The sequence below is a fragment of the Spermophilus citellus genome (assembly GCF_964194105.1).
Source record: "Spermophilus citellus genome assembly, chromosome: 17".
Classification (NCBI taxonomy): Eukaryota; Metazoa; Chordata; class Mammalia; order Rodentia; family Sciuridae; genus Spermophilus; species Spermophilus citellus.
In genome coordinates this window covers 78087672-78114906 of record NC_138199.1, presented here as the reverse complement: position 1 = coordinate 78114906, position 27235 = coordinate 78087672, and the positions used below count along the sequence as shown (strand labels likewise).

The 27235-nt window shown below is 58.9% G+C and overlaps 2 protein-coding genes across 6 annotated transcripts in view; one reads left to right on the top strand and one right to left on the bottom strand.

Annotated features, from left to right (window-relative positions):
• CSNK1D (casein kinase 1 delta) overlaps positions 1-16440 on the top strand; it is a 29726-nt gene extending 13286 nt beyond the window's left edge. Inside the window, exons 3-10 of one of the 3 annotated variants that reach the window (XM_081270731.1) lie at positions 1629-1777; positions 2310-2538; positions 3150-3320; positions 4059-4207; positions 6040-6211; positions 6665-6804; positions 9706-9767; positions 10813-12900. In XM_081270731.1, coding sequence (XP_081126857.1) covers positions 1629-1777; positions 2310-2538; positions 3150-3320; positions 4059-4207; positions 6040-6211; positions 6665-6804; positions 9706-9738 — 1043 coding nt within the window. In that variant the 3' untranslated portion in view covers positions 9739-9767; positions 10813-12900. Of the gene's footprint in view, positions 1-1628; positions 1778-2309; positions 2539-3149; positions 3321-4058; positions 4208-6039; positions 6212-6664; positions 6805-9705; positions 9768-10812; positions 12901-15402 lie in introns of those variants that run through there. The other 2 variants (XM_081270729.1, XM_081270730.1) reach the window with 2 other exon arrangements.
• On the bottom strand, positions 16001-25561 carry SLC16A3 (solute carrier family 16 member 3). Of its 3 annotated transcripts, none has more exons than XM_081270725.1 (6): positions 25107-25561; positions 20015-20122; positions 18976-19224; positions 18363-18506; positions 17417-18175; positions 16001-16765 (listed from the first exon to the last, which is right to left on the bottom strand). In XM_081270725.1, exons 3-6 carry the CDS (start codon positions 19196-19198, stop codon positions 16491-16493), a joined length of 1401 nt encoding a protein of 466 aa, XP_081126851.1. In that variant the 5' UTR covers positions 19199-19224; positions 20015-20122; positions 25107-25561; the 3' UTR covers positions 16001-16490. The 3 variants fall into 3 exon arrangements, with proteins under 3 accessions (XP_081126851.1, XP_081126853.1, XP_081126852.1); XM_081270727.1 differs by lacking the exon at positions 25107-25561 and adding an exon at positions 21215-21352; XM_081270726.1 differs by lacking the exon at positions 25107-25561 and adding an exon at positions 20533-21184.
• Between the last annotated feature and the right edge of the window lie 1674 nt (positions 25562-27235).

The following is a 27235-nucleotide window of genomic DNA, read 5'->3' as shown; positions in this document are numbered from 1 at the left end:
TGGGTCTTTATATCTCCGAGCCTCTAACTTCCATGTCGGTTTTACCTCATTATAACTTAGATCTTGTGCCATTCTCGGCTGATTCCAGCAGCTGGGTCAGTTTCTGGGCCGTGCATTTTCACGTTGCTCACCTTTTTTTCAGTTGTGTTCTGGAATGAAGTTCAGTTACATGGGTCTTTTTGATTCTTGCTCTTATGGTCACACTCAGAAACTGGGGTGTAGGTGCGAAGTTATGTTTGTTGTCTGCCTGAGACTGTGATTGTCTTAGAAACTTTCTTCCATGTTTTGTGTGGTTTGGGGGTTTTCCTTAGATATTGTAAGTGTGAGGATGTTTGTGTTCCTCTTACTCCATCTCTGCTAGAAGTACAATTAATGACTTCTACATTTTTATAAGAAAGTAATAAATAGATTTCTTCCTGACTCTGAGGTAAGAAACGATTTCTTAATATAAAATATTTAAAACATTACTTATCAAGGAAAAAGCTAACGACCCTTTTTTTTTGCTTTTGGCACTGGGGATTGAAACCAGGGGTACTACTGAACCACATCCCCAGCCTTTTTACTATGAGATGGTATCTTGCTAAGTTGCTGAGTCTGGCATTAGACTTGCAGTCCTCCTGCTTCAGCCTTCCAGGTTGCTGGGATTACAGGTGTGTTGTCACCTTGCCCACCTTGAAATGATTTTTGATGAGTGGATTTTCCTGCTGGCATCAACACGTACTATAAGGCTGAGTCTTGTTATGGAAGGGCCAAGAGACTTGTGACCTGCCCCCAGGACAGTAGTCAGGATATGTGTGAGGAGGGTCTCATGGGAGTTTGCTGTGGGGCAAGCAGAGAACCAGGCAGTGTGCTCTGGAGGTCCTGTGAGCATGTGCCTGCTCCTGTAGCACTCAGGTCCTGACCTGGAGGCTCCCATCAGCTCATGCTCTCAGCTTCACTGTGTGCCTTCCTGTAGCTGGTGGCTGTGCGTGGGCTCTGGTGCCAGTTTTTCAGGAGTGGGTCACACTAATTCATGTCTTCAGATCTGCCCTTCCCTCCTGTGGCGTTCTGGGTCAGTTGTTTCTGTTAGGTTTATCCTGTCTTCTTTAATCTGTCTTCCACTGAGTTGTCTATTAAAAATCTGGGTTATTTGTATCCCCAAGAGTTTCCACTGCTCTTGCTTTTCTCATCAACATCAGAAGTGAATAACAAGAATGTCTTCTCTCCTGCCAGCCCACAGCAGCTCCTCTCTCTTTTGTTTCTTGATCTGACATTGCACATCTCTCTGAGGCTATGGTCTCTCTCCAGTAGGCCCTGCTGGCCGGTCAGCACACACGGCTGTCTTGCTCCTCCTGCCTTCTCTTTCCTGGGCTTTGCACTCCCCACCCTTGGAGGCCAGCGGTGTGAAGTCAGCATAGGTGCATCTCATTTCCCATCACTGACTGCTCTAACCCTCAACAGAGTCTGTTCTGTGTTGTTTTTAGCATTTGTGGCTTAATCGTAGCTTCAGGTCCTTGAGGACAGGTCTTGCCAGGATCTTCTGACCCCCCCCCCCAACACTAGCCCGCACCTCTGATGCCTGTCAGTTGAGTAGAGGCTAGTTGGTGCTGTGACCTAGGCTCAAGTGCTCTGTTTGGCTTCTCTTCCAGTGGGCATCCCAACCATAAGATGGTGTGGGGCCGAGGGGGACTACAACGTTATGGTGATGGAGCTGCTGGGGCCCAGCCTGGAGGACCTCTTCAACTTCTGCTCCAGGAAGTTCAGTCTCAAAACTGTTCTGCTGCTTGCTGACCAAATGGTAAGCTTTCCTGTCTCTGATGCCCAAACACTTATTGCCTGATGGAGTATGTTACTTCACTGCTGTTGCTCCATTATTAGGCATGTTAGACAGGAATTTGTTCGGGCTTCCTTGGCCTCAGATAATGACACGGGTAATTGGATTGGAGAGAGGACCCCCACCCCCCTGAGTATGTGGTTGCGTTGATTGGGCTTCCCAAGTTCTCTCAGGATCACACAGTTGATTCCCAGCAACTCTGGTATGGTTTCTGAGGGGATTCTTGTGTGTGGCCTGTGCAGAGTCTCGCTGGTGGGCACTATTGTCTAACAGAGTCTTTTGTCTGTCCACCCTTGTAGAGCTAGGGAGAGGAGACACCCAGGCCTGGGGCAGGGGAGCTGGAGCTGCCTGGGGATGCAACTGGTCAGTTTCCAGTCCACCTTCCTGGTGATGTGTTCACTCTGCTCTGGCTGAGGAAGAGAGAGCATGTGCCTCTCTTGAGGCTGGTGTTCTAAGAGGTCTTGAATTGCTTCTTGCATTGATTCTCCCCTTGTAGATTAGTCGTATTGAGTACATTCATTCAAAGAACTTCATCCATCGAGATGTGAAGCCAGATAACTTCCTCATGGGCCTGGGGAAAAAGGGCAACCTGGTCTACATCATTGACTTTGGGCTGGCCAAGAAGTACCGGGATGCGAGGACCCACCAGCACATTCCGTACCGAGAGAACAAGAACCTCACTGGGACGGCGCGGTACGCCTCCATCAACACACACCTCGGAATCGGTGAGCCTAGGTCGTGGTGCCACTGGGCATATCTGTCCCTCAGCTTTGGGAAAGGCCAGCTTCTCAGGTGACCTTGGGGTTGTGGACATGTACAGTGCTCAGACCCCAGAGGTCTGGAGGCTGTTGTCCAACCATCATAGCAGACAGGCTAGCTTCAGGACTGCTGGAGCCACTGATGGTACTCAGCTGGGGTGTTTGCGGATTTCCTTAATAGCATGCAAGGGACACTTCTGGTAAAGAAGCCATTCACGTACATTTTTCTGTTATTTTAAATGTTTTTATGTGTATATGCGCACACTTTTTTTTTTTGTGTGTGTGATACTGGGAATTTTGGACCCCAGCGTGTTCTACCAGTAAGCTACAACCCCCCTCCCCATCCCTTTTGTTTTTGATTTCAAGACAGGGTCTCACTAAGTTGTTAAGGCTAGCCTTGGACTTGGGATCATTCTGCCTCAGCCTCCCGAGTTGCTGGAGTTACACTGCCACACCACCACACCTGGCTATTTTTCTGCTATTTTTAAAGTTGGCTTCTATGGTCATGCTTGCTTAATCTTTTGGTTTTATGTGTGCACACATGTACTGCCCTTCACACTTCCCCCTTTTCTTTCCAGAACAATCTCGAAGGGACGACCTGGAGTCTCTGGGGTACGTGCTGATGTACTTCAACCTGGGCTCTCTCCCCTGGCAGGGGCTGAAGGCCGCCACCAAGAGGCAGAAGTATGAGAGGATCAGTGAGAAGAAGATGTCTACTCCCATCGAAGTGCTGTGCAAAGGCTATCCCTGTGAGTCCCTCGCCGTCCTTCCTCGTAGCAGCCACAGCCTGTTCCTGTGTGGGGTGGTGCCTGTGCCCAGGGCCACTGCAGAGTCACTCTGCCTACATCTTCTACAAGAAGGGTGGCAAGAAAGGGGTGTTTCTGTGTTATGGTAACAGGCAGCCCTCTCCTGCTGATGCATTTTTGAGAGCCTTTCTATGAGGCTCGGGAGAGACAGGACCCAGCCTCAGAAAGCTGCCTGTGCACTTAGGAAGGGGAGGGACACAGTGATCATTCTGCCTTTAAACTGACTGCAGTCAGCTGCCCCTACTCTACTTCGGCCTCCCCAGATAACCCAGGGACGCTGTCTGTGTTTTGTGACTGCCCCTAAGATAAATTAACTAGATAAAAGCTAAATTTTGTCCTGTGGTGGTGATTTTTTGTTTTCTTTTTTGGTGTTCTTTGGGGATGGGCTAAAACCCAGGGTCTCTTGTTCTTTCAAGAGAATAAGAACCTAGTGGGAACAGCTTGATACAGCTCCATCAACATACATCTGGACTTGGGATTCACCAATTAGTGATGGCACTTAACCTAGCTCCGTCCCTAGCCCCTGCTGGCTCCCTCCTCGGCATGACTGTGAAATCCTCCTCAGATTTCACCTGCATACCTCCAGTGTGAAGAGCCAGGGTGGTGTGCAGGGGTTGATAACTCCACTCTGGGTTGTAGTCGGCTTCCGTCATTAGCCTCAGGTCTTTCCTTGTTTTACAGCTGAGTTTGCCACGTACCTGAACTTTTGCCGCTCCTTGCGCTTTGATGACAAGCCCGACTACTCCTACCTGAGGCAGCTCTTCAGAAACTTGTTCCACCGCCAGGGCTTCTCCTACGACTATGTGTTCGACTGGAACATGCTCAAGTTTGTAAGTGGCATTGCCCACTCAGTCCTGTCTCCTCCTGGGACAGGCAAGTCCAGCGCTGGGTAGGTCAGAGCTGCACCTCCTAGTTTTGCGTGCAGATCTGTGCTGTGTGGGATTCAGGTGTCAAAGTCACTGGCTGAGGTGTGAAAGCTGAGCACACCTGGTACAACTTTGGTCTTCTGTGGGCATCTACCTGCAGGCTCAGGATTCTAAGAAGCAAGCTGCCATCAGGGCAAGCAAAGGGGCCTGTGGAGACTGCTGGTGTGGGTAGTGTATGCCCTGGAGTGAGCCCATGGTGCAGATCTGCCCAGAGCAGAGCACCCAGGTTGGAACTCAGGGCACTCTTCCTATCACTGAGCCACATCCTTAGCCCTCTTTATTTTTCATTTTGAGACTCGGTCTCTAAGTTGCCCAGGCTGGCCTTCAACTCATGATCCTCCTGCTTCAGCCTCCCAAGTCTCTGGGATTACAGACATGCACCGCTGTACCCATCTTGCCATCACCAATTCAGAGAACCTGGGGGCTACCCCCCTGTAGGGATGTAGCCTGGTACCTACCAGCACACTGCTGGAAAGCATGGCAGTCTCTCCAGGCTGCCCCCCTCTCTCAGTTCATCTGAGTCCAGGGTGTACCCAGGAGCCTTAAGAGAGCAGGCAGGTGGGCAGCCTAGAGTTCAGTCTGGTTGGGCTCTATAACAGGCTGTTTCACATTTGGTCTCCTCTGACATCCCAGTTGGCTCATCAGAAGTATGTGAGAATCCCTGGGTGCAGTAGGGAGGCCCAGGAGCCGCTGGGCCACCCATCCTGGGTTGGCAATGTGAGTTTAAATCACTAACGTTAGACACCACTGACAGAATTCAAGTTTCTGGGGAATTTTTGTGTCTTCTTTTATTAAAAATGTATCCTTTGTAGGTGGAAATAGAAATTAAAACCTGATGATCAAATCCAATGGAGGAACAGAGGTGCCTTCTCAGGAGTACAAAATTAGAAGCCTTGTCTTGTCTAAACCACTATTCCATGAGTCCGGTCTCCCCGAGGGGCAATGGTGAACCTTGAACTAGAGCCATCTGACCAAGCATGGTGCTGGGAGGAGAGTGCTCTGCAGAGTGGGCTGGCCCAGGCTACAGGACCTGGTGCCTTTGCCGGGTTGAGAGGGCAGTGCTGTGCTGCTTCTGCAGGCTGCCCAGCGCGGAGCACCAGAGCACCCTTCTCCATTGTGGTTTCTGCACTATCTCGGTCTCACAAACAGCCAGGCAGAGCTGCTCTGGAAAGGGCCAAGTAACACATCACCAGCTTTCCTGGCTATGCAGGGTCACAATCCCTTAGTTCTGCCATATAGCCTCATGGCAGCCATGGGCCACCTGGGAGTGGGTAGAGGTGTGTCTCTGTCCAGTAATACGGATGGCACTGGAATTTGGCTGTGGGCTGGTTTGCAGAGTCTGCCTGGTAGCATTGGTGGTGAGAACAGACCATTCAGTAAGCTGGTGCCTCAGCTTAGCTGCTCACAGTCAGATGCCCAGAGCACTGGGGTGGTCCCGCAGGGACCTGAGTGTGCATGGGGCAGGTGGGGCTGTCATCACTGACATGACCTTCCCTTTGGTCTGGGATCTGGACTCTGGCTGGACCCTTTTGTGACCCATTGCTGCCACCCTGTCCTACCCTGGTCTGGGCAGTCTCCCATCGTCCCCCTCCCCCATGCACAATCATGTTCACAGGTAAGGACTCAAAGATAGAAGCTAGACAGACCCAGGTCCTTTTGCCACCGCAGCAGGAGTTGGGTTTCCTCTAGGAGGCAGGCTCTTGCCACTCAAGGGGATGGTGCTGTGTCTTCCTCAGGGTGCCAGCCGGGCTGCAGATGATGCTGAACGGGAACGCCGGGACCGAGAGGAGCGATTGAGACACTCCCGGAATCCAGCCACCCGTGGCCTCCCTTCCACAGCCTCTGGCCGCCTGCGGGGGACCCAGGAAGTGGCTCCCCCAACACCCCTGACCCCTACCTCACACACGGGTGAGCACACGTCCCAGCAGGCCCATGGAGTGGACACCGGGTTTCTGTCTATCTTGTGTTTGGTGGCCTTTTGGGAGCCCAGGCCAGACACACTTGGTATTGATTGATGCTGCGTTTGCCCCTACTTGAGTTAGTCCTTGGGAGTAGAGAGGCCAGGGCACACAGCCTGTGGGATGTTGGGTTCCCTGAAAGCTCTCCACCAGGGTTGGTGATTTCTCAGATGAAACTTCCTTCCCATACAGAAGTGTCCCCCTCATGAACTTCTCAGTCCCCTGTGTGCAATGATGTTGGGCTCAAAGTGCACTGCCAGCCAGTGTTGCTGGGCTGCCTGGATCAATGAGCTGTGAACAGATGTGGGAGAATCCATCCAGAGCCCTTGTGGTGGTCTGTGGCAGGCCAGTGGGATGTGGGAAGCCACGGGGCCTCAGCAGCCATGGCTCTTTCCCTCTCTAGCCAACACCTCTCCTCGGCCTGTCTCTGGCATGGAACGGGAGCGGAAAGTGAGCATGCGGCTGCACCGTGGGGCCCCGGTCAACGTCTCCTCGTCAGATCTCACGGGCCGACAAGATACCTCTCGCATGTCCACCTCACAGGTATGTGATCAGAGCTGACCATGGCCAGGGCAGTCCAGGCCCAGGTATAGGGACACACGTTGGCCTGGCCTTCCAGGCACACTGTCAAGAGTGGGGTGAGATGTGAAGGGTCTGTTTCCTTCTCACTCCCTGGACCTCCCCGCCCACATCTCTGAGTTCACCTGGTGGGCAAAGCATGCTCTTAGTTCTTGTTTGCCTTTTGGTTGGAGCCTGTGCTGAGCTACGCTGAGCTGCTGGTGGACTTGTTTTCCCAGCCACAGCTGCTATCCCAGCAGGGAACTCTGTGGAGCTTCTCCCTTCTGTGATCTCCAGGCGAGGTCCCACCTCCTTTCCCCCCAGGCAGGGCTCCACACTGTGCTTACACCTCTGAGGGGAGGCTGTGGCACACTACCCTCCAGGCTCCTTCGTCGCCAGTTGCTGGGAGTCCACCCTAACAAAGCGCCTGGGAAGGGGCGGCTCCACAGGAAGGGTCCCCGTGAGGAACCTCATGCCAGTCATCCCTGCAGCTGAGTGCAGGGGCCTGTAGGACCCTCCAAGGGCTCCAGCGGTGGCCTTGCGGGGGGATGCGTCATGCCACTAGGGGCCCATCGTTCGCTGGTCGGGTCTGATCCTCTGAGAAGGAAATACTTGGAAACAGGCCTGGGCCCCTGCCAGGCCTCTTCCTCTCATAGCCATTCCTTCCTCACATCCTCCTCTTGCTCTGCCTTTGCAGTCCTTACACACTCTAACGTGCCTCTCTGCACACACCAGAACCACTTTTACTAAATGTGTCCATTTCTTTGCTTCATGTGAGTTTAGGGTCTGCCTCCCGTGGGTGGGGTAAGGGGTCAGGGATAAGCTCCAGCAGGGCTGTTGCTCTCTGGATCACCCCAAGGAGTCTTCCCAGGTGAGCAGGAGCTCATCTCAGAAGTGCACTGGCACCAGCCTAGCTCTGTCATGGGGCGGCATCCATCTGGTCTCTAGGAAGGACCTATGCAGCTTGCTGCCCCACTCGGGGAGCTGAGCATGTTGCTGAGCAAATGCAGTGTCCCTGGGCCACCAAAGCGCAGCCTGCGCCAGGGCTGGCCCGGAAGGAGCAGGAAGACTGTAACAGGCGTACTGTGAACGAGGGCATACTGAGCATCTCTGACCTGCTGGTGGTCTCCACAGCAGTGGACTTTTGTGTCGTGGATTTCTTGGAGACCAGAGCTGCAGGAAGTCTGTGAGGAGCTGCTTGAACTGCTGTGCCCCCGGGCTCTGACCAGCTTTGTGAGAGTGGTCCCTTGGTGGGCAGAGGCAAACACTGCTCCCTCACAGCACCCAGGGATCAAAGGGCCTCTTCTATGGGTGTTAGCATCCACAAGGGCCACTGTGAGTACATTCTGGGCAGGCAAAGCGTAAGGAAAGGGCTGGGTTTTAAGAAAATGAAACATCTGATAGTTGGGGATTTGGTAGTGGAGGGAAACGAATGTCAGAAGGCCCTGCAGGAGCCAGGCAGTCAAAGCTGCAACTCAGCAGCCTCCTCTTAGCACGTGGCCCCAGCCAGTACCAGGGCAGGACTGTCTTTTGCTCGTGGTTACAATAGTGTGTTTCCTTCTGCACTGTGGGCTCAGCATTCTGCCTGTTTGCTTGGCCTCTCGTGGCTGTGTGAAGAGGTGTAACGTGGGCTTGAACACAGGGAGGCTCCAAGCCATCAAGGAGGGCTGCTGCTTCCATAGAAATAGCTGGGCTTTCCCTCTGGCTACTGAGGTAAAGGTTCTGCAGCCTGCTTGTGTTGAGACTGTCCCCAATGTTTCCATCCTACCCCAGGACTGGCTTTTACCTCACCGACCTTTAGGACAGGTTTGTTGGACTCCAGAGCATCCCTTTCCCTCCAGCGTGCCAACACCAGTGTGCTCAGTAACTGCCCCTGTTTTTAATCCAAGGGTTCAAATAAGAGTTCTCCCCTCTACCAGCTGTTTCTAGACCCATAGCCATGTGTTTGGCAGCCAAAGGACTGGGGATTACTCCAGCTTCCACAGTTCTATAGTCACCCCTCGGAGCCCTCTCAAGAGTGGGGATAAGGTAGGAGGACCCAAGTGTGAGAAGCAGGCCCTCTTGGGAGTGCAGCGAGGTATTGGAAAGGTTCTGTGGCACTCTCTGGTCCTCACACCCTTGGGTATGTCTGGACAATGCTACAGAAGTCACCCTTGCTGAGGTGTGGCGACTTCACAGTGCTATGTGCAGGTTGAAGACAGCCTCACTGTCATAGATCCTTGTCGCTGCCTTGGCTTGGCTTGAAGGTGACCGCTTCCTCTTGGGCCCTTTGTCTTCTGAAGGGCCACTGTGTTAGCTAGCCTCTGGGGAGCCCAAGAATCCCACCTGGCCTGGTCTGCAGGTGTAAGGTGTTCTCATCAACCACAAGAACACGGACCTGCAGAGTGTCTGGCCAGTGACCCCTAAGAGGGGCCTTCCTTGTTCAGTACTGTCCATAAAGGTGCCAGTTACTCCTTTTGATGGCTCATTGAATCCACACCCTGCTCCCAAATAAGGTTTGCAGCCCAGCGCCTCCATTAATGAGGTAGTGTCTCCTGGGAGATGCTGAGAAACGCTGTAGGGCCTGCCCAGCCCTGCCATTCCCCTGGATGCTGGCCTCTCAGTGCATTTGCAGTCAGGAGGGTCTGTCGTGTGTCCTCATTTCTGGAGAAAGAGTGGCCACTCTCATCGGAGGGCCAGCAATGAGAGGGCAGTGAGCCCTGAGCCGCGTGGAGAGATCGACTTTCCCTCCCTGGTTCCTGAGGTGGCACTGTCAGCATCTGTGGACCTGGCCAAGGCAAGGAGGCACGTCCGCACACAGGCCCCACGTGGGCAGTCGGGTCGGGGCCTCGCGTGCTGGTCCAGCCAGAGGGACGCTTACCAACAGCTGTCTTTTCCCCACCTCAGAATAGCATTCCTTTCGAACACCACGGCAAGTAGCTGCTCGTCTCCGCGGAAGGCAGCACTGGGTGAGTGTGCTCATGGTGGGGCTCAGCAGATGGCCAGCGCCAGGCAGGGAGGGAGCCACCACTCCCCACCGCCTTGGGGACTCAGTGGGCTGGGCTTGCATGCCAGGTGCTGGCAGTAGAGTGAGGCTTCTTCTGCTTTGTTCTCCCTGCGTGGGTCCTAGAGCAGCCGTGGTCAGCTGCCCAGTCTGGGGGAAGATCCATCCTTGGTCTCGGACGGAGCAACCCCAGGGGACCATCCGCTGTGGCCTTGCCTTTGGCCTCCCTGTGCTGCAGTTGGGCATGTCTGTTGTGCTCAGCTGAGTGGCGCCACGCTTGGTGTCGGGCTCTTGAGCTCTTGCTGCCTTCAGGCTCCTGGTGGTCTCTGCCCATCCCGGCTTTTTCAGTCGTCCCACTTCCTCTCTCATTTATCTCTGTCCTCATTTTGTGTTCTTTCCAAACTTGGTCCCTGCCTAGCCACCCTGTCCACGCAGCTGTCGTCTGTGTTAACCTACCCAGCCACAGCCACCTGCTCCCTACCGTCGGTGCATGGCCGGGTGTCTACGCTGCGCTCCCTTCTTGTCGGCCACGTGGCACTTGTGGCTCCTTCCCGCAGGGGCTTGGTTTTCCCAGGGCTTGGAGTGCTGGGGACCCATGCAGTGTTAACACCATGCACACTCTCGGAGATGCGTCGACAAGACTGCTTTTCCTGTCTTCCCCCAAGTGGGGTTGACTGTTTTTAGTGCAACCGTTTGCTTCTCAGGAGAGGACCCTGGGAGTGGGCATCTCTGCCCAACTTGGATCCTTGCCATTGCTGCTGAGCGCAGCCCCGCGGTCTCCTGGCTTGCACGCCTCTTCTTCCTTTCCCTCTTCCTGTCACTTGTTCTGCTCAGCACGTGTTCTGGCCGCAGAGCCCCCTCTGTGCAGCTGGGGCACGGGTGTCTAGACTGGGGCCAGGCAGCAGTGTGTCCCCTCCCCGGGATGCATCATGTGGTACTTGTGCCTATCACCTTGCTGGCCAGCCCCTCTGGCCTCATGCTGACCTTGTCCTGTGCTTTGGCTCCGACAGATTCCTGGTCGGGTGGCTTCCAGCGGTCTTCAGTCTGTCGTGCACCGATGAGACTCTCCTTTTTGCTGTGAAGGGCAGACAATGCATGGCTGATCTACTCTGTTACCAATGGCTTTACTAGTGACACGCCCCCCGGTCTAGACCCGAAATGTTAACGCCGGGAGCCCTCCAGGCCACTCACCCAGCGATGCTCATGGGGAATCAAAACAAACTAAACGGACAGGCTCTGAGAGCCGCCATCGCCAGGGGCTGCCGGCGTGGCCCCCACGTGAGCCCGGTTTCCACAGGGCTGGGCAGAAGAGCAGAGTGTGGGAGACTTGCATAGAGAACCCAACTCCCTGTCAAGAGCTGCAGCTCCTTCCAGTGGTGGCGAACCTGTGCTCCCTGACGATCCCACTGCAACTACCAGTCTTCTACTTGGTTAAGACAGTTTTGTATCATTTTGCTAAAAATTACTGGCTTAAATCTGTGTAAAGAAATCCGTCTTTTTATTGTTTCTTTCTTGTCTGTTTTGCGGTCTTAAAAAAGATGTTGATTTCAAAGACTTCTGAGACAGACCCTGGCTGGAGCGTCTGTGTGAGATGGAGGCAGAAGAGGGGCGCACGTGAAGGACAAGGATGTGTGTTCTGTTTGTTTTCTCGTGTTGTGTTGTCCGTTGAGAGAAAATCTTGTCAGAAGTTGTGGTTGTATGCGCCTGTGTGCCTCGGACCCATCAGCCACCCCCCACTGCAGGCTGAGGTGCCTGGTCGAACGCAGGTTAGGCTCAGGCTGCCGCGGAGAAGGGAGTGAGGCCTTGGGGGTCAGAGCTCTGCGGTGCCCAGGCAGAGGCCTGGGGAGTTCCGAGACTCAAAGCTGGGTGTGCGTTCCTGGTTTTCTGGGGGGAGAGGACTGTGAGTCGGCCACCCCGAGGTCCTGTTGGGGGTCCCGTGTGGTCACTTTGGTGGTGGTGGTTCCTCTCTACCTTTGACTTTGCGAAGTTTCTGAACAGCTTACACACTGCTGCGCACATGGTCACCGCCGTCGCCTCTGCTGGAAGCTAGGGAGCAGGCTGTCCTCACAGACTCGGGGTGTGCTGAAGGGAACCCGCCCTAAAGCGCCAAGTCGGGTGCCTGTCCAGCTGCACCGAGAATCTCCGCCTCCAGAAAGGTGGCACCACCTACTTCATGACCTTGAGCTGGAAGTCTGTGAGGAGGCAGCCCCTGTGAGCCGGTCCAGTCTCTTCCTGTCTTGTCCTGCGCTGTGGGCACTGGCTGCTCTGCTGCTGCAGCTAGAATTTAAGATGCTCTTCCCTGCTGAGATTCTGTGCTGTCATACACCAGATGGTAGAGACAGCAGTGGTTCTGGGGGCCCCCATCTGGGAAATGGGGTGCAGTGTACATGTGCATGGGTCCGTTTCCATTTCTTCTGCCAGCCTGTGGAGTGAGTGCTGCTGGTAGCCGGCACCCTTGGTGGGGCCTGACAGCGCCACTGTGGCTGCCCCTCCTTCCCCAGAGCTCCCTGGCACAGCACCGCAGTAGGCTGCTGGTGTGCCGTGGTGTCCCCAAGCACAGTGGTGCTGTCCATTGGGCCGGCCGTCTTCCTGAGCCTGTGAGTGCTGCTTCCCGAATCCTGAACTGGGTATTCTGTTAGCATTTTGGAGTGTGGGGCCTTGACCGGGTGGGCTGCATTTCTGGGAGTGCTGAGGGAGTTCGGGACGGGTCATGGTGAGTGTGAGGTTTTCGTGGTGGCGAACCCCTTCATTCGAGTTGGGCCTTGGCCTGTCAGCAGCCGTCCCATGTGGCAAGTACCCTTTGTCAATACCCATGGTCCCAACATGGTTCCAGAAGGCTGGTGGCAGGCAGCCTCCAACCCTGCACCAGGCCTGGCCTGGGACTGCTGGCTTGCACTGGGAACAGACCCATCCTGATCCCTCGGTGTGGCTGTTGCAGTTCTCGGCCAGTATGTAACCCCGTCATCACTGGCAGGCAGCGTAGTTGAGTGTGTATCATTCTGTGTCTTGTGACCAGTCTCTGAGCTGTGCATTTGTACTACCACTGTATTTGTGTACTTTTAACAATTATGTAAATAATAAATTCATAATGACTTCTACCTTTGTTCCCAGCCCCTTTTGAGTGGTCTTTATTTCATCAGCTGAGTTTTCCAAGGGTTCAGGTTGACCATGGGAAACTGACAGGGAGGGTGGCGGTCTGCTTGTCCTCTTAGCCTGTGGTGTTGAGGACCTGCTTAGAGCAGGCTCCAGAAGGACACCTCCCACCTCCCCAGAGTGGACTGTGGTGGGTGTGAGCTGGAGCCGGGGGTGCATGCAGTGATTCCAAGGGCCCCTCTCCAGCCTAGTGCCCTTTCGGAGATAGTCCCCTGACCTCCATGCCCCAGGGGCTATGTTGGCCAGAAGCACACCAGCACCTCAGGCTTTCTGGAAAGTAGACAGTGAGCAAGCTAGCAAGATGACTGGTGAACCCCACAGTGGACAGCATTTTCCCTATGGTGACTGCTACTCAAATTCCCATAGGTGCAGGGAGAGGGCGTACACTTCACCACAACATACCTTCTCAGGGTGGGCATCAGGCCGCTGCTGCTGGAGCTCCGCCCAGGCCTCTCGTAACCTCCTGGTCTGCCTTTCTGCAGGCAGCAGCCAGGCCCCCCTGGGTCAGGGTGCATTTTCAGCAGTCGGGTGTGGACAGGACTTCCTAGTCCACCCACTTGGAGGTTGCTGGAGCCAGGAACAGACAAGCCCTGTGCAGGCATGTGCGCATGTGCCAGAGGGGAGCTCCCCGGCAGTCCTGCCAGACTCCTGCAGTGCCTTCCCGCCATCTCACCCAGCTAGACGCCCGTAACCAGGACGCCTGGCCCAGGGCCTGAATTGCCTTTTCCCAGCCCCCTGCAGCCTGCCTGTTCCCCAGACATCCCAAGTTGGTCATTCCTGCCTCACAAGGGTTCCCGGAGAGGTGCTGGCAGGGATCTCCCTGTCCCTCCCCTCCCTGGCTGTGGGGCAAGACACTTTTGTCAGCTCTGCCCAGGCTGGCACCTTCCCCAAGCAGAACCAGAAGGCATGGGGTGGTGGTTCACCCACTGCCTCTGCAGCCATCCACATTTGGGTGCCATGAACCTTTAAGGGTGCCAGTGCTGGAGGTGAGGAGCTGGTTGTGATCCTGCATCCCTGAGGCCAGGCTGCAGTGTTGAGCCCCACAGTGGGCCTCTCAGGGTTTCAGGACATGGTGTCCCCCAGCCACCAAGGCCCTCTCTGGGTCCCACGCATGCCTGGACCTGGGAGTTCTTGGTAGAGGCCCAGGAGAGCATGAGGGCAGGGATCAGAGTTGCACCCCCAGCACGTGATCAGGCAGCAGCCCAGGTTGTTGGACCCCAGTGCCGGTGTGGGGACCAAGGGATGTCTGTGCTCTCTACAGGCCTGCGTGGGCGCACTTGGCATGGGCCTGATGCATGTGCTGCTCAGGGTTGGCCTTCACAGGGTGCTGCATGTGAGCTCCTTTGCTGCCCAGATCCTCCCTGTGGGGCAGCCCTGGTCATAGCCCAGGTTCTGGTGTGCCCCAGCTTCCTCCAGGGTATTTGGGGTCTTCCTTGACTCTTTTGACCCTCTGCCACATACCTTGCCCACTGGTCAGTATCACCTGTCTAGCAGCCACAGCTTAAGGATGTGAAGTGTCCTTTTCCCTGTGCTTGGAGACCATCTAGAACCACTGGCTCATAGGTCTGGAGGGCTTCAGGGCCACACTGCCTCCCCCAGGAAAGGGCAAACCCGCAGTGGGTCCTTCCCAGCTGAGCTGTAGTCGTCTTCCCAGGGAGCATCCCAACATCCTGACCATCTCAGAATCACTCGGGTCCCCAAAGCCTAACTTTCAGGAATCACCATTTCCTAGCTCTCTTATCCCTGGCCACGTGCTCTGGGTGTAAGTGTGGGACGGGAGGGAAAGGCCTGACAGCCCTGGAGCAGGGGCACTGCGCCCTGCTGCAGTCACCCAGGGGAAGAGGGCCCGCTGTAGGTGGGAGACTCGGGAACCAGGAGAGAGTAACCATTGGTGGCGGATCAGCTCTTGCCATAGTTTCAGGGGCAGCCAGGTCCAGGAGGGAAGAAAGCAGGTCTTGGGGGCCCCCAGGGGCCCTGAGTGGGGGTGCCTGAGAGAGGGGAGCATTAGCTACATGCCACCGAGGCTCTACACTTTCCTAGAACCTGCTCCCCATGTTTTGTGCCGCCCTCTGGTTCCTGGAGATTGCCTGTGGCCATGACCTGGACTCATCCTGTCCTGAGGCCTGGGGTTCCCACTGTTCCCACTGCATGTGGCAAGGTTGATAACCTGAGGACATGTATGGCCCTGGGCCATCTGGGCTAGCCCATCACCCCTGCAGCTGCTAGCACTGCCCACCAGCCAAGCCCCTGATTTAGGGTACAGGAAGACCAGAGAAGGCAAGGGCACCCCAGAACCATGGGACTATATCAGGGCTGCCAGCAGATGAAACTGCCCTTGGCTTCCTCACAGAAGTGGACAGGGCCAGGGCCCGGGCCCAACGAAGCGAGGTCGGGACAGAGGAGAGACTGGGCCCGAGACGTGAGCTCTCGCCTCCTTTTCGTTGCAGAGGAGCAGGGACATGGCGTCTCTTCGGCTGCACGCGGCCCGTCAGGGTGCCCGCTGCCGTCCCCAGCGCCCACGACGCACCACCTACTGAGGGGCTTCAGCTGCCTCTGACCGGGCTCCCAGCCACGCAGGCCGCTGCTGGCCACAAGGGCAGGTGGGTGTGAGGTGCCCAGGGCAAGCCCGAGCGCTGAACACGGGCTGGATGGAGGAGGATGGGGAGCAGAGATCAGCAGGCGCTGGCCACATAGAGCAAATCTACCAGCCAACCAGGGGACAAATAAATGGAAGGCAGGAAAGTTGTGTTTTGAGGCCACACGCAGGAAACGGAGCTCCCACTGCACCTCCACTCAGCCCTCGCACCACACTGGGTCCTGCGGGTCCAGGCACCCAGCTGGGGACCCCTCTAGCTTGCAGCCCCCTCCCTGCCTGCCCCCTTCTCTCCACCCTCTGTGCCCTGTGAACACAGTTGCTGCTCAGGGAATGTTCCAGAGCAGACAGCAGTAGGAAAACTGACGAGGACCAGAGCAGTTTGTAAGAACAACCAGGTCATTTCCAAACCCAAGCGAGCTGAGGGTACACCAGCACACACCACACGTAGCTCCGAGGACCATGCCCCCCAGACTCCTGCCACACGCAGGTTTATTTCGCACCTTCACTGGTGGAATGAGCTCTTTGTACCCTAGACAGAGGGGGTGGGCACCGTAGGAGGTGAGGGCAGGGCGGGGGGCGTCAGACAGGCACCAGGGAAGGCCTCGGGGAGGTGTCCACTCGCCAGCCCGCCCTCCTATTAAAGTCATGTTGTCTCAAAGCCTGGGCTTCTAGGTCCTTGACCACGTGGGGGGCATGGGCTGCTTGGGGTGAGCAGGCGGCTTGTAACCATGGGCTTGGCTTCACCGCAGATCCGCTGTGGAATGACACGTTCCCACCCCGCCACCTTCCCCGCAAAACACAGGTCAGGTGATGACCCGATGACCAGCATCCAGCGCTGAGCCAGTGGCCCTGCCTAAGCTGGTCCTGTTTGTGAAATAAATACAAGCGTTGCCAGTCTCTGTAGCTCTTCCCTGCACCCTGCCAGCCCCGCCAGGCCACTCACACGCTGGTCTCCGGGGTGTGGACCACCTCCCCGTTTTTCTCAGGCTCTGCCTTCAGGAAGTGTTCCACCTCCCGGGAGTCCACCCTCACATCCGTGGGGGGCTTGTGGAGCCTCTCTGCCTCCGAGGTAGCCTCCTCAGGCTGTGACGCCTCGGGCCTCTTCCTGATGCAGAAGAAGTTGCCCAGCAGCAGCACGAGGGAGGAGGTGAGCACCTCGATCCCCGCCAGGATGAACACGTACTTGTAGACATGGGTCGCGTCCAGCAGCTTGCCTGCAGGGGGACTTGGGTCACCAGCTGCCCCAAGGGCACGGCCACACCCCAGGGCCAGGCTCCTACAGAAGCCCCTGTGGTGTCTGACTTGCAGAAGTGCCCCCTCTCCCTCCCCCGAGGCCCTCTGAGGTCTTCCTGCCGTCCCCACGTCCCCTCCTGCCTCAAGAGAGTAGAGACAGGCCCTAAAAGCAGAAGTGGCATTGCAGAGTACCCAGGTGTGGCCCTGCTGCCCACTCGGGAGGGGCACTGCTGGACTCAGCCTGGCCCTGTGCCCTGTGACCAAGCAACCCCAAGACAGGGAGGGCCACTTGTGTGGCCTCCGACCCCACCCCACCACACCCCACCCCAGGATCCTTCTGGGGAAAAGGAACAGCCAGGGGCTAAAGGGGCTAGGGCCTGCCAAGTGACCTCTCCTTGAGCCAGGACCTGGCCATGCTGCCCTCCAGTTGGACTTTCCAGATCCCACTGGGAGTTTCCTCAGCAGAGGCCCAGAGTTTCAAGCACTGGATTGGCCCCCAGCCAGCCGTCCCTCTGTGTGCAGACGGCCTGAAAGCAGCTGCCAGGCCTGTGGGTGTTCCTGCCTGACCAGGGCCCTCAGTGAGCCCCTAGGAAGCCCAGGGCCTGCCAGCCTTTGCCCTCAGCAGTACTCACCGCCCGACGGGGGTCCGACCAGCACAGCCACAGCCTCCAGCAGCAGCACAAGGCCAATGGCACTGGAGAACTTATGGGTGCCCACAATGGCCATGAGCACCTCGAACTGCAGGGCCCCCACCATGCCGTAGGAGATGCCGAAGAATATGCAGAAGACCACCAGGCCGCCGTAGTCGCTGGCGGTGGAGCCCGTCAGGTCGGTGAAGCCATTGAAGAACATGGCGAAGCTGAAGAGGTAGACCGAGTAGGGCCGCACCTTCTTGAGCCCGGTGATGAATCCAGCTGTGGGCCTGGCGAAGATGTCGATGAAGCCCAGGATGGTGAGCAGGAAGGCAGCCTGCGTGTCGGGCACACCCAGGTCCTTGGCGTAGCTCACCACAAACACGGGTGGTACGAAGAGCCCCAGCACCATGATGGAGGCGGCTGCGGCGTAGATGACGAAGCCCCGGTCCCGGAAGACGCTCAGGTCCAGCAGGCGCCGGGCAGGCCGCTGGGGGCCTTGTGCCCCGCCCGGCTGGGGTGCCACCAGGGGCCTCATGAGCGCAGCACACACGCAGCAGTTGAGCAGCAGGCCGCCCAGGATGAGGAAGCCACCCCGCCAGCCGTACCGGTCCTGCAGCAGCTGCCCCAGCGGCGACAGCGCACACAGGAACACGGGGCTGCCCGCGGCCGCCAGCCCATTGGCCATGGGGCGCCGCTTGTTGAAGTAGCGGTTGAGCATGATGAGGGAGGGTTGGAAGTTGAGAGCCAGGCCCAAGCCTGCAGGGGCAGGCGCAGGGTGAGACCCTCCCCGGCCCCAGACCTGCGTCCCTGCCCCCGCCCTCCACGCTGGCCCTGTGGTGTGTGGTCTGATAGGAACCCCTGCTGCTTGCCTGGGGGGGGGGGGTCTGTGCTCCCTGCTCCCCCAGATCCCACCCCCAGAGGCTCCCGGCCAGGCCCTGCTCACCAGTTATGACCCCTGTGGTGAGGTAGACTTGGATGATGCTCCTACAGAAGGAGGCAGCCACCATGCCCAGGGACGCGAAGAGGCCACCCACGAGCATGACAGGCCTGCAGCCAAAGCGGTTCACACACACGCTGCAGAGGGGACCTGCGGGGAGGCGGCTGCTGAGGAGGGGCTGCCCCGGCCTCCAGCTAGGCTGTGCCTGTCCAGTGCCCAGGGCCTCTCCTCCCAGTGCCACCCTCAACTCAGCAGGGGTGCCAGGAGCCCTGCAGACCAGGTTCCCCAAGGGCAGAGCCCAGCCACCCATGGGGCGTATTCCCATGATGCTCTGGTGGGCCTGGGCAGGTCATCAAGGACTAGCCATGGTGCAGAGGAGGGCTCCCCGCCACCTCGCCCTCTGGGACTGTCTGAACAACCCACATGTTGGGACGGGGTGGAGACAGACTGCTTTCTAGCAGGTCCCCATCTCAAGGGCTCCCTTTAGGCCACTGTGGATCTACAATGGTTTGGGCTCAACCCTGGGACAAGCCCCACCCATTGGGCTCCTGTGGCCACCAGGACTTGGCCAGCCTGTCCCAGGCGTTGCCACAGGTGGCCCCTGAGCCGACGGCCTCACCTGTGCCGTAGAGCATGGCCAGCAGGATGGAGGAGATCCAGGCTGTGTCGCTGTAACCAATCCCGAACTCCCGCATGAGCTCCTTGAAGAAGACGCTCACTGCCTTGGGGAAGGCGTAGGAGAAACCCGTGATGACAAAGCAGCCGAAGAGCACGGCCCAGCCCCAGCCCCCATCAGGGGCCTTGACACCCGTGGGACCCTCGTCCACCACAGCTCCTCCCATGGCCAGGAGGGCTGGTTCTGCCGCACCTGGGGAGAGAGGAAGCAGAGCTGAGTTGGGTGAATGAGCCCAGAGTCTCAGAGGCAGGCAAGGGCTAGCACTGCACTCATGGCTGCAGGGGCTCCGCGAGCAGCCTGCCCTGCTGCACCCACCCCTCCCCAGCCTCCTGCTCCTGCGGCTGGCTTTCTGAAGGGCAAGGGCTGATTTGGGCTCAGCCAGGACTTTTGCCTCCTGGAAAGTGCAGACCCCGCTGGGTGGACAGCCTGGCTGGTGTGTGTCCTGCCCCTGTGGCCCGCTGCATTCAGCCTGCAGGAGCTGGCATGTAACATCCCTCCCCCTCCTCGGGCCATGTCAAGCCCTCCCCTGGAGGGCGTGTAAGGGTGCTGCCAACCTCTGCCCCACTGTCTAGATAAGATGGCCAGGCTTACCCTTGCTCTCCTGCCCCCAGAAGAGTCAGGCTCCCTGCCCCTGTTCACCCCACCCCTATTCAGCTTCCTGGCTGTACAGGGCAGAGGCCTTCGTATGGGAACAAGCCAGATTGGGGTTGGGGAGAGGCCAAAGGTCCCGACCTGATAGGTCAGATGAGGGCACCTTACGCTATACCCAGGAAGGTCAGGAGGAGGCTTCCATTGGCCACCCCCAGGCTGCCAAGGAAGGAGCAGATTGTCCTAAGCCCCACACAGGCCCAGGGCTGACTTCCCTTGTAAATTCCAGGAGCTTAGCTCCTCTAAGACAGAGTAAGTCGGAATGTTGGGACCAGATTTCCACCTTCCCATCCCATCCCATCGGAAGTTGCCAATCCCACATCCCCCACCTCACCAGGGAGAGAGCTGTGACAGGGTCTGTGTCCCTGAGTGTCTGGAACCCGAGGCCTTCAGTGTAGCCTGCGCAGCGTCTCCCACCAGAGGTGTGCAGCCAGCCAGCTCTCTGGGGAAGAAAATGCAGCCCTGGTGTGTCAGGTTAGCCATTGTCCGTGGTGTGACCAGCCCTGCGGCAGGTACCTGGGGGGTGGATAGGCTTGGGCCGCACCCCACCCCCTTCCCCACGTCTTCCCGAAAATCGGGCCCCAGGGGATACCTTCAGGCATGCTAGAGACTGCACTCAGCTGGGTTCCCCGTCCCCCCCCTGCCCCCTGTAGGGGCCACACCAGTTCTGTGATGCTATGCCCAGCTGAGACCCCCAGCCGGGAGTGGGGCCAAAGGAGGAACATCATGCACAGTGAGGACACACTGCAAGGGGCACTGAGGGCAGGATCACTGCGCCATCTTAGTGCCTAGATAAAAGACCTAAGAGCCCACACAGCAGGGAGCTGACCAGTCACCCTAGGGACCACTCACTGCGAAGGAGCCAATGTGGGAGGGGCGATTGTCCCTGCCAGCCCCCACTTGCTTGGAGTGTGGCCTTGGATGCTTATAGCACTTTCTGAAACGAGTCAGGCAGGCTGGGACATAGTGCAGAGTCCTGGCCTAGCACACATGAGTACTGCAAAAATTAAATGAATGAATTGAGGGCCTTGCAAAGTCCAGGAGGGGAGTGCTCAGTAATGGCCACAGCAGCAGCCCGACCCCACATGCCCAGGGTCCTCCCCAGAAACAGAGTGAGGCAGGTGGGGCTGTACCAGCCCTGCCCAGTCCTGCTAGGGGAATCACAGGCACCCCGGCCTTTTGAAGTCCCCCTTGCTTGTCCACTGCCCACCGGGGCTGGGCCCTCTTGGAGGCATCCAGGGTCCTCAGGAGGCAGCAGGGACTGCTGGGAAGCAGAGACATCTGCCACCTGCTGGAAAAGAGCACCCCTGGGCTGTGGCTTGGGAAGGCAGGCAGAGGGGGGCTGGTGCCAGGACTCAGGCCAGGAGAGCACAGCATGTACTAGGCCCTTCAAGGTTGGTTGCTACCACGTGAGGGTCACACGTGGAAGATCCTCTGTGCCACGGAGATTGTGGTGCCTGGGGCAGAAGCTCCCAACCAAGGCCCAGCACTGTGGTCCATTGCCACCCAGCTCAGGCACCCTGAAATGGCTCACCAGTGCCTACTCCAGCCTGTCACCCAGAGACGCTGCAGAGTGAGGCTTCAGCAAGGTTGTGGTTTTTCAGACCAGAGGTTGACTTTAAGCTGGCTGTCTGCCAGCCAGGCTTGGGGCAGGGTAGGTGGAGTGAGGGTCTGGGACCTCTTACACCTGGCTGCTCAGGAAGAGCAAGTCTGTGGCTCCACCCCCCAGGGACCCTGAGCATAGGTAGGCTGAGGTGTGTGCAGGCTAATTATCCATCTGTCTCCACCCAGAGGAGGAAGCAGCACCCACCATGGTCCCTCTCCCACAGCATATCCATGGGCACGCCCAGCAGCCTGGCCTTTTGGTGACATTTACCCTCCCAGGGAAGCATGTGAACCAGCCCAGAAATAAACTGGCCTCTGGGTTACAGAAAGCTGATCTCCCTGGGTGCATCTGGGTTAGCAGGAGCTCCAGGTACTCCCCAGGGCTGATCCCTGGAGGTCCTTCCAAGGCCCCATACCCCAGACCGCCAGGAGCTGACAGGGGACAGTTCATGGGAGGGGTACATGGAGAATCTTGGCCCTCGGGGAGACTCCAGGGTACCCTCCCAAGTCAGGGCTGTGGGGCCCCTGTACTCTCCCCTCTGCCTGTACTGCACGCCTCCCATACAACCCTGTGCCCCAGCCTGCTCTTTCTTGGCCTCCCCAGAAACCTCACCCTTCAGCAGCCTGAATCCTTAGGCTGGACTGTCAGCCCCAGGAGTGCAGGCCAGGTCCCTGCAACGACCCTGCCTTTGTGGCCCAGGCAGGTGGCAGGCACAGGGACAATTATATTCCTTCAATCAAATTCCAGACCCCTGAGAACCAAGGAAGCAGTCCCTTTGTGCTAGGACCTGGCCTTTGAGGGTTGGAGGTGCTGAATCAGGGACAGGGAGGGAGGGCCTGCTTCCGGGTTCCCATTCTTCCTTCCTTCATTGACACTGTTGTGAAAACTGGTAACCAGGGCTGGGGATGTGGCTCCAGCGGTAGCACTCGCCTGGCGTGCGCGGGGCGCTGGGGTCGATCCTCAGCACCACATAAAAATAAAGATGTTGTGTCCACCAAAAACTAAAAATAAATAAATAATCAGGTAACCAGCAGTGTGCCCCTCCCTGCGAGAGGAAGCCAGCACCCTCAGCCCTGTCCCCACCAGTGCAGATACACACAGGGGCAGGGGCTGCTTCCAGGGAGAGGTCAGAAGGCTGGTGTGTGTGTGTGGGGGGGGCGCTGGCCTGGGCCCTCCACCCTGGTTCCGCTGCCTGCCTCCTACCCCTGCAGGCTCCCACTTGTCCGCTCACATCCTCTTCTCGGGGCCAGTGGGGTGGAAACACTGACCTCATTTGCCAGGCTGGATACTGCCACCCAAGGCTAGCAACTGGCTGAGTACAGACCCCCAGAAGTGTGGCCCCGGGGATGGCGCCCTCAAGTCCCACCTCCTACAGGGAGGCTTCTACCCTTGGCTGCCACACAGTGGACAGCCCTGGTGATCTGGTCTAGCTTCTCAGCAAGGCTGCGGTCAGTGGCTGAGGCTGCTGTGGAGGTTGGGGTGAGCGCAGAGCTGCCCTCCCCCAACACCAAAGCCTGTGGGACCCTGCATGGGCTGCCCCTCCGCCTGGCCATCTGGACCCATTCCTCCACTCCCCTGCAGCCTTCCGCCTGAAGGCCAGGGCTCCGGAGGTGCCCGCCCACCCAGGATCAGGCGTGGAGGGAGACAGGTGGGAAGAGGTGAGACGAGGCGAGGGCACTAGGGCTGGGCGCGGGAAGCCGAGGCCCCTCCTCCGATGGACGGGCCTGCTGGCTCCTGCCGCCCGGCTGGCGGGTGGGGGTCGGCCACTCTGGGCGTGTCCCACCGGAGCTGGGCCGGGAGGGGGAAGGGGAGGATGCTCCGCCCGTGCGGCCGGCCGCGGGACGTGGGGGACGTGACCGCGCCAAGGGAGGAGCCGCCGCCGTATTGCCTGGAGTAGGCGCCCTTCCTCCGCTACCGTACTAGCCAGCGCGGGTGCCACTGGGGTCTGCCCAGCAGCAGTACAGCGCTGAGCGTCCACCGCCCCGCCCCGCACACCGCAGGGGCCGCGCGTCCCCCTGCGGTGCGCCCCCTAGGGCTAGGGCGGCTTCTTCTGTGCTCCGCAGAGGCAGGACGGGTGCGCCCGGCTGGGGGCCGCCGATTCCTAAACTCCAGAGTTTCGCATCCTGGCCAAGACTCGAACTCTGGCCAGGGGCGCGCAACCTGGGTGCGTAGGACTGCAGCGTGGGACCCTTCCCACGGATGGAGACTGAGGCTGGGACCGCAGGCCCCGCCCCTGTGCCAGGGCCCAGTGCCTGGTGGCCCACGGCCTGATCCAGAGGTGCCTCCAATTGCTCAGCACCACCATGCAGAAGGCCCCGCCCGGGGCCTTAGGTGCAGCTGGCACTTGGCTCCTCAGTGGCCCCTCCCTTCCCACACTGTCAGGTCACCGCAGGACAACCCAGGAGCCCACAAGCCCGGCACACGGCATGCTGTGGGGTCCCACCCACAGGCCCCCTCCATACACACTCTTAGAGGGCTGCTTGGGGTCAACAGAGCCCTCTCCTGTCCCTCCAAAATAGGTATCCATGCTGTGGGCATTGAGGGCCAGATGCCTTCTGGGTAGCAGGCACTACCCAAGGTCACCCAGGGAGTCTGTCTTGGGATGAGGCCTCCCAATGGCCACAGGAGGCTCTGACCACACCAGAGCCCTGGGCAGGAAAGTGCAGTGCCTCTAGTGTTCTGTTGGGAGCAAACCTGCCCCCATCACGGACTTAAGACACACACACCTGCCCACCCGAGAGCCCAGGCACTTGTGGGATTGTCCCCATCCCTCTCCCCATCCACCAGACACCAGCCAGCTCTTGGGCCTGTAAAACGAAGCTGAGGACCTCTGGACACCCCCCCAGCTCCTCCCACCCCCCTCATCCCCACCAGCACCCAGGCCTGCTGTAAGCTTTGGACAAGTCCCCTCAGCCTACCAAGTGGTCCTGACTCTGGTCAGCAGAGTGATTCTGTCAGTTTGGGTGGCCTAGACAGGCAGCCCGGTGCCTCTGGGATATATGGCCCCCAGCTGCCCCTTTGTCACTAACCCAGACTCCAGGTGCCACACACACACCAGTACACAAACCCAGACCCACACACTCAGCCCAGAGCTAAGGGCTTTCCTTCCACTAGGTGCCTGCTCTTGATGGCCCAGCATCCAGCTAGTCATCAACCCACTTTTCAGATAAGAAAACTAAAACTCCTCCTAGTTTTTCCTCAGGCTGGGGAGCTGGGAGGGTGAGGCTGGGAGGCTAGTCCACTTCTTGTCCCACCTGTATCCAGCCTGCTGGCTTTTGGCCGCGGAGGGAGCGTGGGTGTGTAATGGTGAATTTAGGGACATAGTAAGAGGACAAGGAGGGGCGGGAAAAGGAAGATCCCAGGGCTTCCCTCCCCAGGGTCCAGGCCTGGCGTGCACGTGTACCGTTCAGGGAGGTGGCCCCACCAAATATAGCCCGCGGCCCTGGCCCCGGGTGGCCCGCACACCGAGCTATTTATACTCGGGACCAGCTCTGCTGCCAGGCGCTATCTCCTCCTGGCCAGAGCCCAGTCACCGAGGGCCGCCCGACGGATGGGTGCCCAGGCGGGCTGGGAGGCAAAGCTGGGCGCCTGGGGTTGGAAGGCACACAGCTGGCTGCCTGGAGCCCTTGGGGGGGTAAAAGGGGCGGGAAGGCTCGTCTAAGCCGAGACGCCCCCAGAGCCCGGTAGACCGCGAGGGGAAGGGGCGAGGGGGCGGGAAGCCGCGGCCCCGAGGAGGACGACGCGCGGCGCCAGCTCAGCCCACCAGCGACTCGGAGAGTCCGGCCTCCGCCCGCGCGCCCAGCATCCCGGCCGCGCCTACCTGCCGCCGCTCGGCCGCCGCGCCCGCCGCTGCCCGACTCGGCTGCCAGGCGCCGCGCCGGGGGCGACTTTAAGTGCTCTCGTCGCTCGCGCGGCACGTCCCCTGCGCACGTCACCGCTGCCTGGCGCCGCCCCTGCCGCCCCGCCCGGACCCCGCGCGCCGCCGCCGGAGGGGGCGGCCCTGCCGCTGCTCCCCGACGGCGCGTCCCGAGGCCTGCCAGCCCCGCCGGGCCCACGGACACCCGGCCGCGGCCCGCCCTGTCCGTGCTCCCCGAGCGGACCCCTGCCCGGACGCGCTTCTGGCCGGCCGGTCCGCCTCCTCGGCGCCGCTACCCGGGCCGCCCGGCAGCCTCCCTCTGGCGCTGGGCCAGGAGTTCCCGCCGGCTGCGACGCGGCCACTTCATTTCCTCTCCCAAGACCACGGTTTCCTTCTGCTCCAACTCTGACAGGAGCATGGCCGCGTCCCTGCGACCTCCAGGACTGGGCCCTCTCGTCCTGCACTCCCGGGGCGCGCCCTCTGGCAGACAGGAGCGCACACCCACCACCGCGCGCAGCAGGGCTCGGCGGACCCCGCCCGGTCCCACCGTCCCACCGCCTGGTCCAGCCCTCCGCCCCACGCCCGGCTCCCTGAGGCCGCGTCGGACCTGCGCGCATCCGTATTCCCGCCTCGTCCGAACCGCCGCCTGCTCCCGGTGCCGGGCCGGGTCGTGCCGGTGCTGGTGCAGGCGGTTACAGCTTGGGCAATCTTGGGCAAGGCCTTCAGCCCCTCTCAACTTCCCTTTCCTCAGTAGCTCTGCCCTCTGCGACACCAGATAAAGTCCCAAACCCAGCCCTGACCCTCCGCCCCTGTCTCCCTGCCCAGAACCACGGAGCTGCTTCTGCCCCCAGCCCCTGCCCCGGAAGGAGTAGGATTGGAAGGCCAAGGGGCTCTTTCCAGCTTGAGGGAGTCCACATTTGTCCTCCGTGGGTGTGTCTAGGCCCAGTTTTCTTATTGGCACCATGAAAGTAGCCGAGTGGTGCTAAGGTTTGAGGAGGTGCCAGGGAACTGGCCTTTCTCAGCCTGGGCCTGGAACACCATTTGTCCTCTGCCATCCTTGGGGACCATGGGAGCACTCCAGGTCTTCTGGGGCTAAGGAGCCTGAGGTGGGTGACTTGACTTTAGCAGAAAGATCCCAACACCAGGATGGGGGTCCGGGAGAGAGTGGGTGGTGGACCCTCTTCCAGAGGGCTCTTGGCCCAGTAAAGGGGGGGGGGCAGCATGGCATTGGCCTTGGCCTCAGAGCCCACTGTCTGGTGCCCTAACATCTTGAGATGTCCAGCACAGTAAGGTCTATTGCTCTTTTTTTCTTTTACTTTTTTGTTGCTGGGCACTTACCACTAAGCTACATCCACAGTTCTTTGTATTTTCTGTTTTGAGACAGAATCTCACTAAGTTGTTTAGAACCTCACTAACTGCCTATCAGTCTCCAGTGCCTTTTAAATACTCAGACTTCAGAAAGGTCCCACTGGGTGCCCAGCACCTGGTAAGGCCTCTAGGCCTGTACCTGGACTTGGATCTTGGATGGCCAGGCTGCACCTGACACACAGCCCCGGAGGGCACCTGGGGTCTAGGATCAGGTACCCAGGGGAGATGTCAAGCCCTCCCCTGCCTTCCCTGTGTTCATTAGAGGCAGTGATGCCGGCAGGCCTCAGTTCCCATCCCAGGGCCTAGAGCCACGGGCACATCCGGTGGGTGTGGCTGGAGCCACCAGGGAGAATGGAGAGGTCTGCTGCCCAGCTCTGGGTGGTGTTGGGAGCACCCACTGTAGGCACGGCTCCAGTGGTCAGTTCCCACACCGTGGCCCCAAGCTAAACCCCAGCCCAGGCTTCCCTCTATTTGAAGAGGGAGAACCATCCTGGTGAAGGGGCAGCTTCCCAGCACTGCCACCACAGTCCACCAGCCCTGCCCTCCTGTTCCAGGTCACAGCCACAGGTCCTGACAGGTCCTGAATGTGCTCTGAGGAGCCTCAGTGGCTGAGCCGGGGGGTGGGGGCAGCCTGGAGGGTGGCCCTGCCTTTCCTGGAAACAGTGTGTGTGGACCATCCCTGAGCCAGTGTCACCTGCAGCAGGCTGGGCCAGGCTCTGACTGCG

Bases quoted from the DNA above. Each gene is read 5' to 3' on its own strand.
- SLC16A3 (XM_081270725.1), bottom strand. From the start codon at position 19,198: ATGGGAGGAGCTGTGGTGGACGAGGGTCCCACGGGTGTCAAGGCCCCT. The intron at 18,176-18,362 runs GTGAGCAGGGCC...CTGCCCCTGCAG, and splicing joins CACCACAGGGGTCATAACTG to GCTTGGGCCTGGCTCTCAAC. The intron at 16,766-17,416 runs GTGAGTACTGCT...GTCCCCCTGCAG, and splicing joins GGTCGGACCCCCGTCGGGCG to GCAAGCTGCTGGACGCGACC.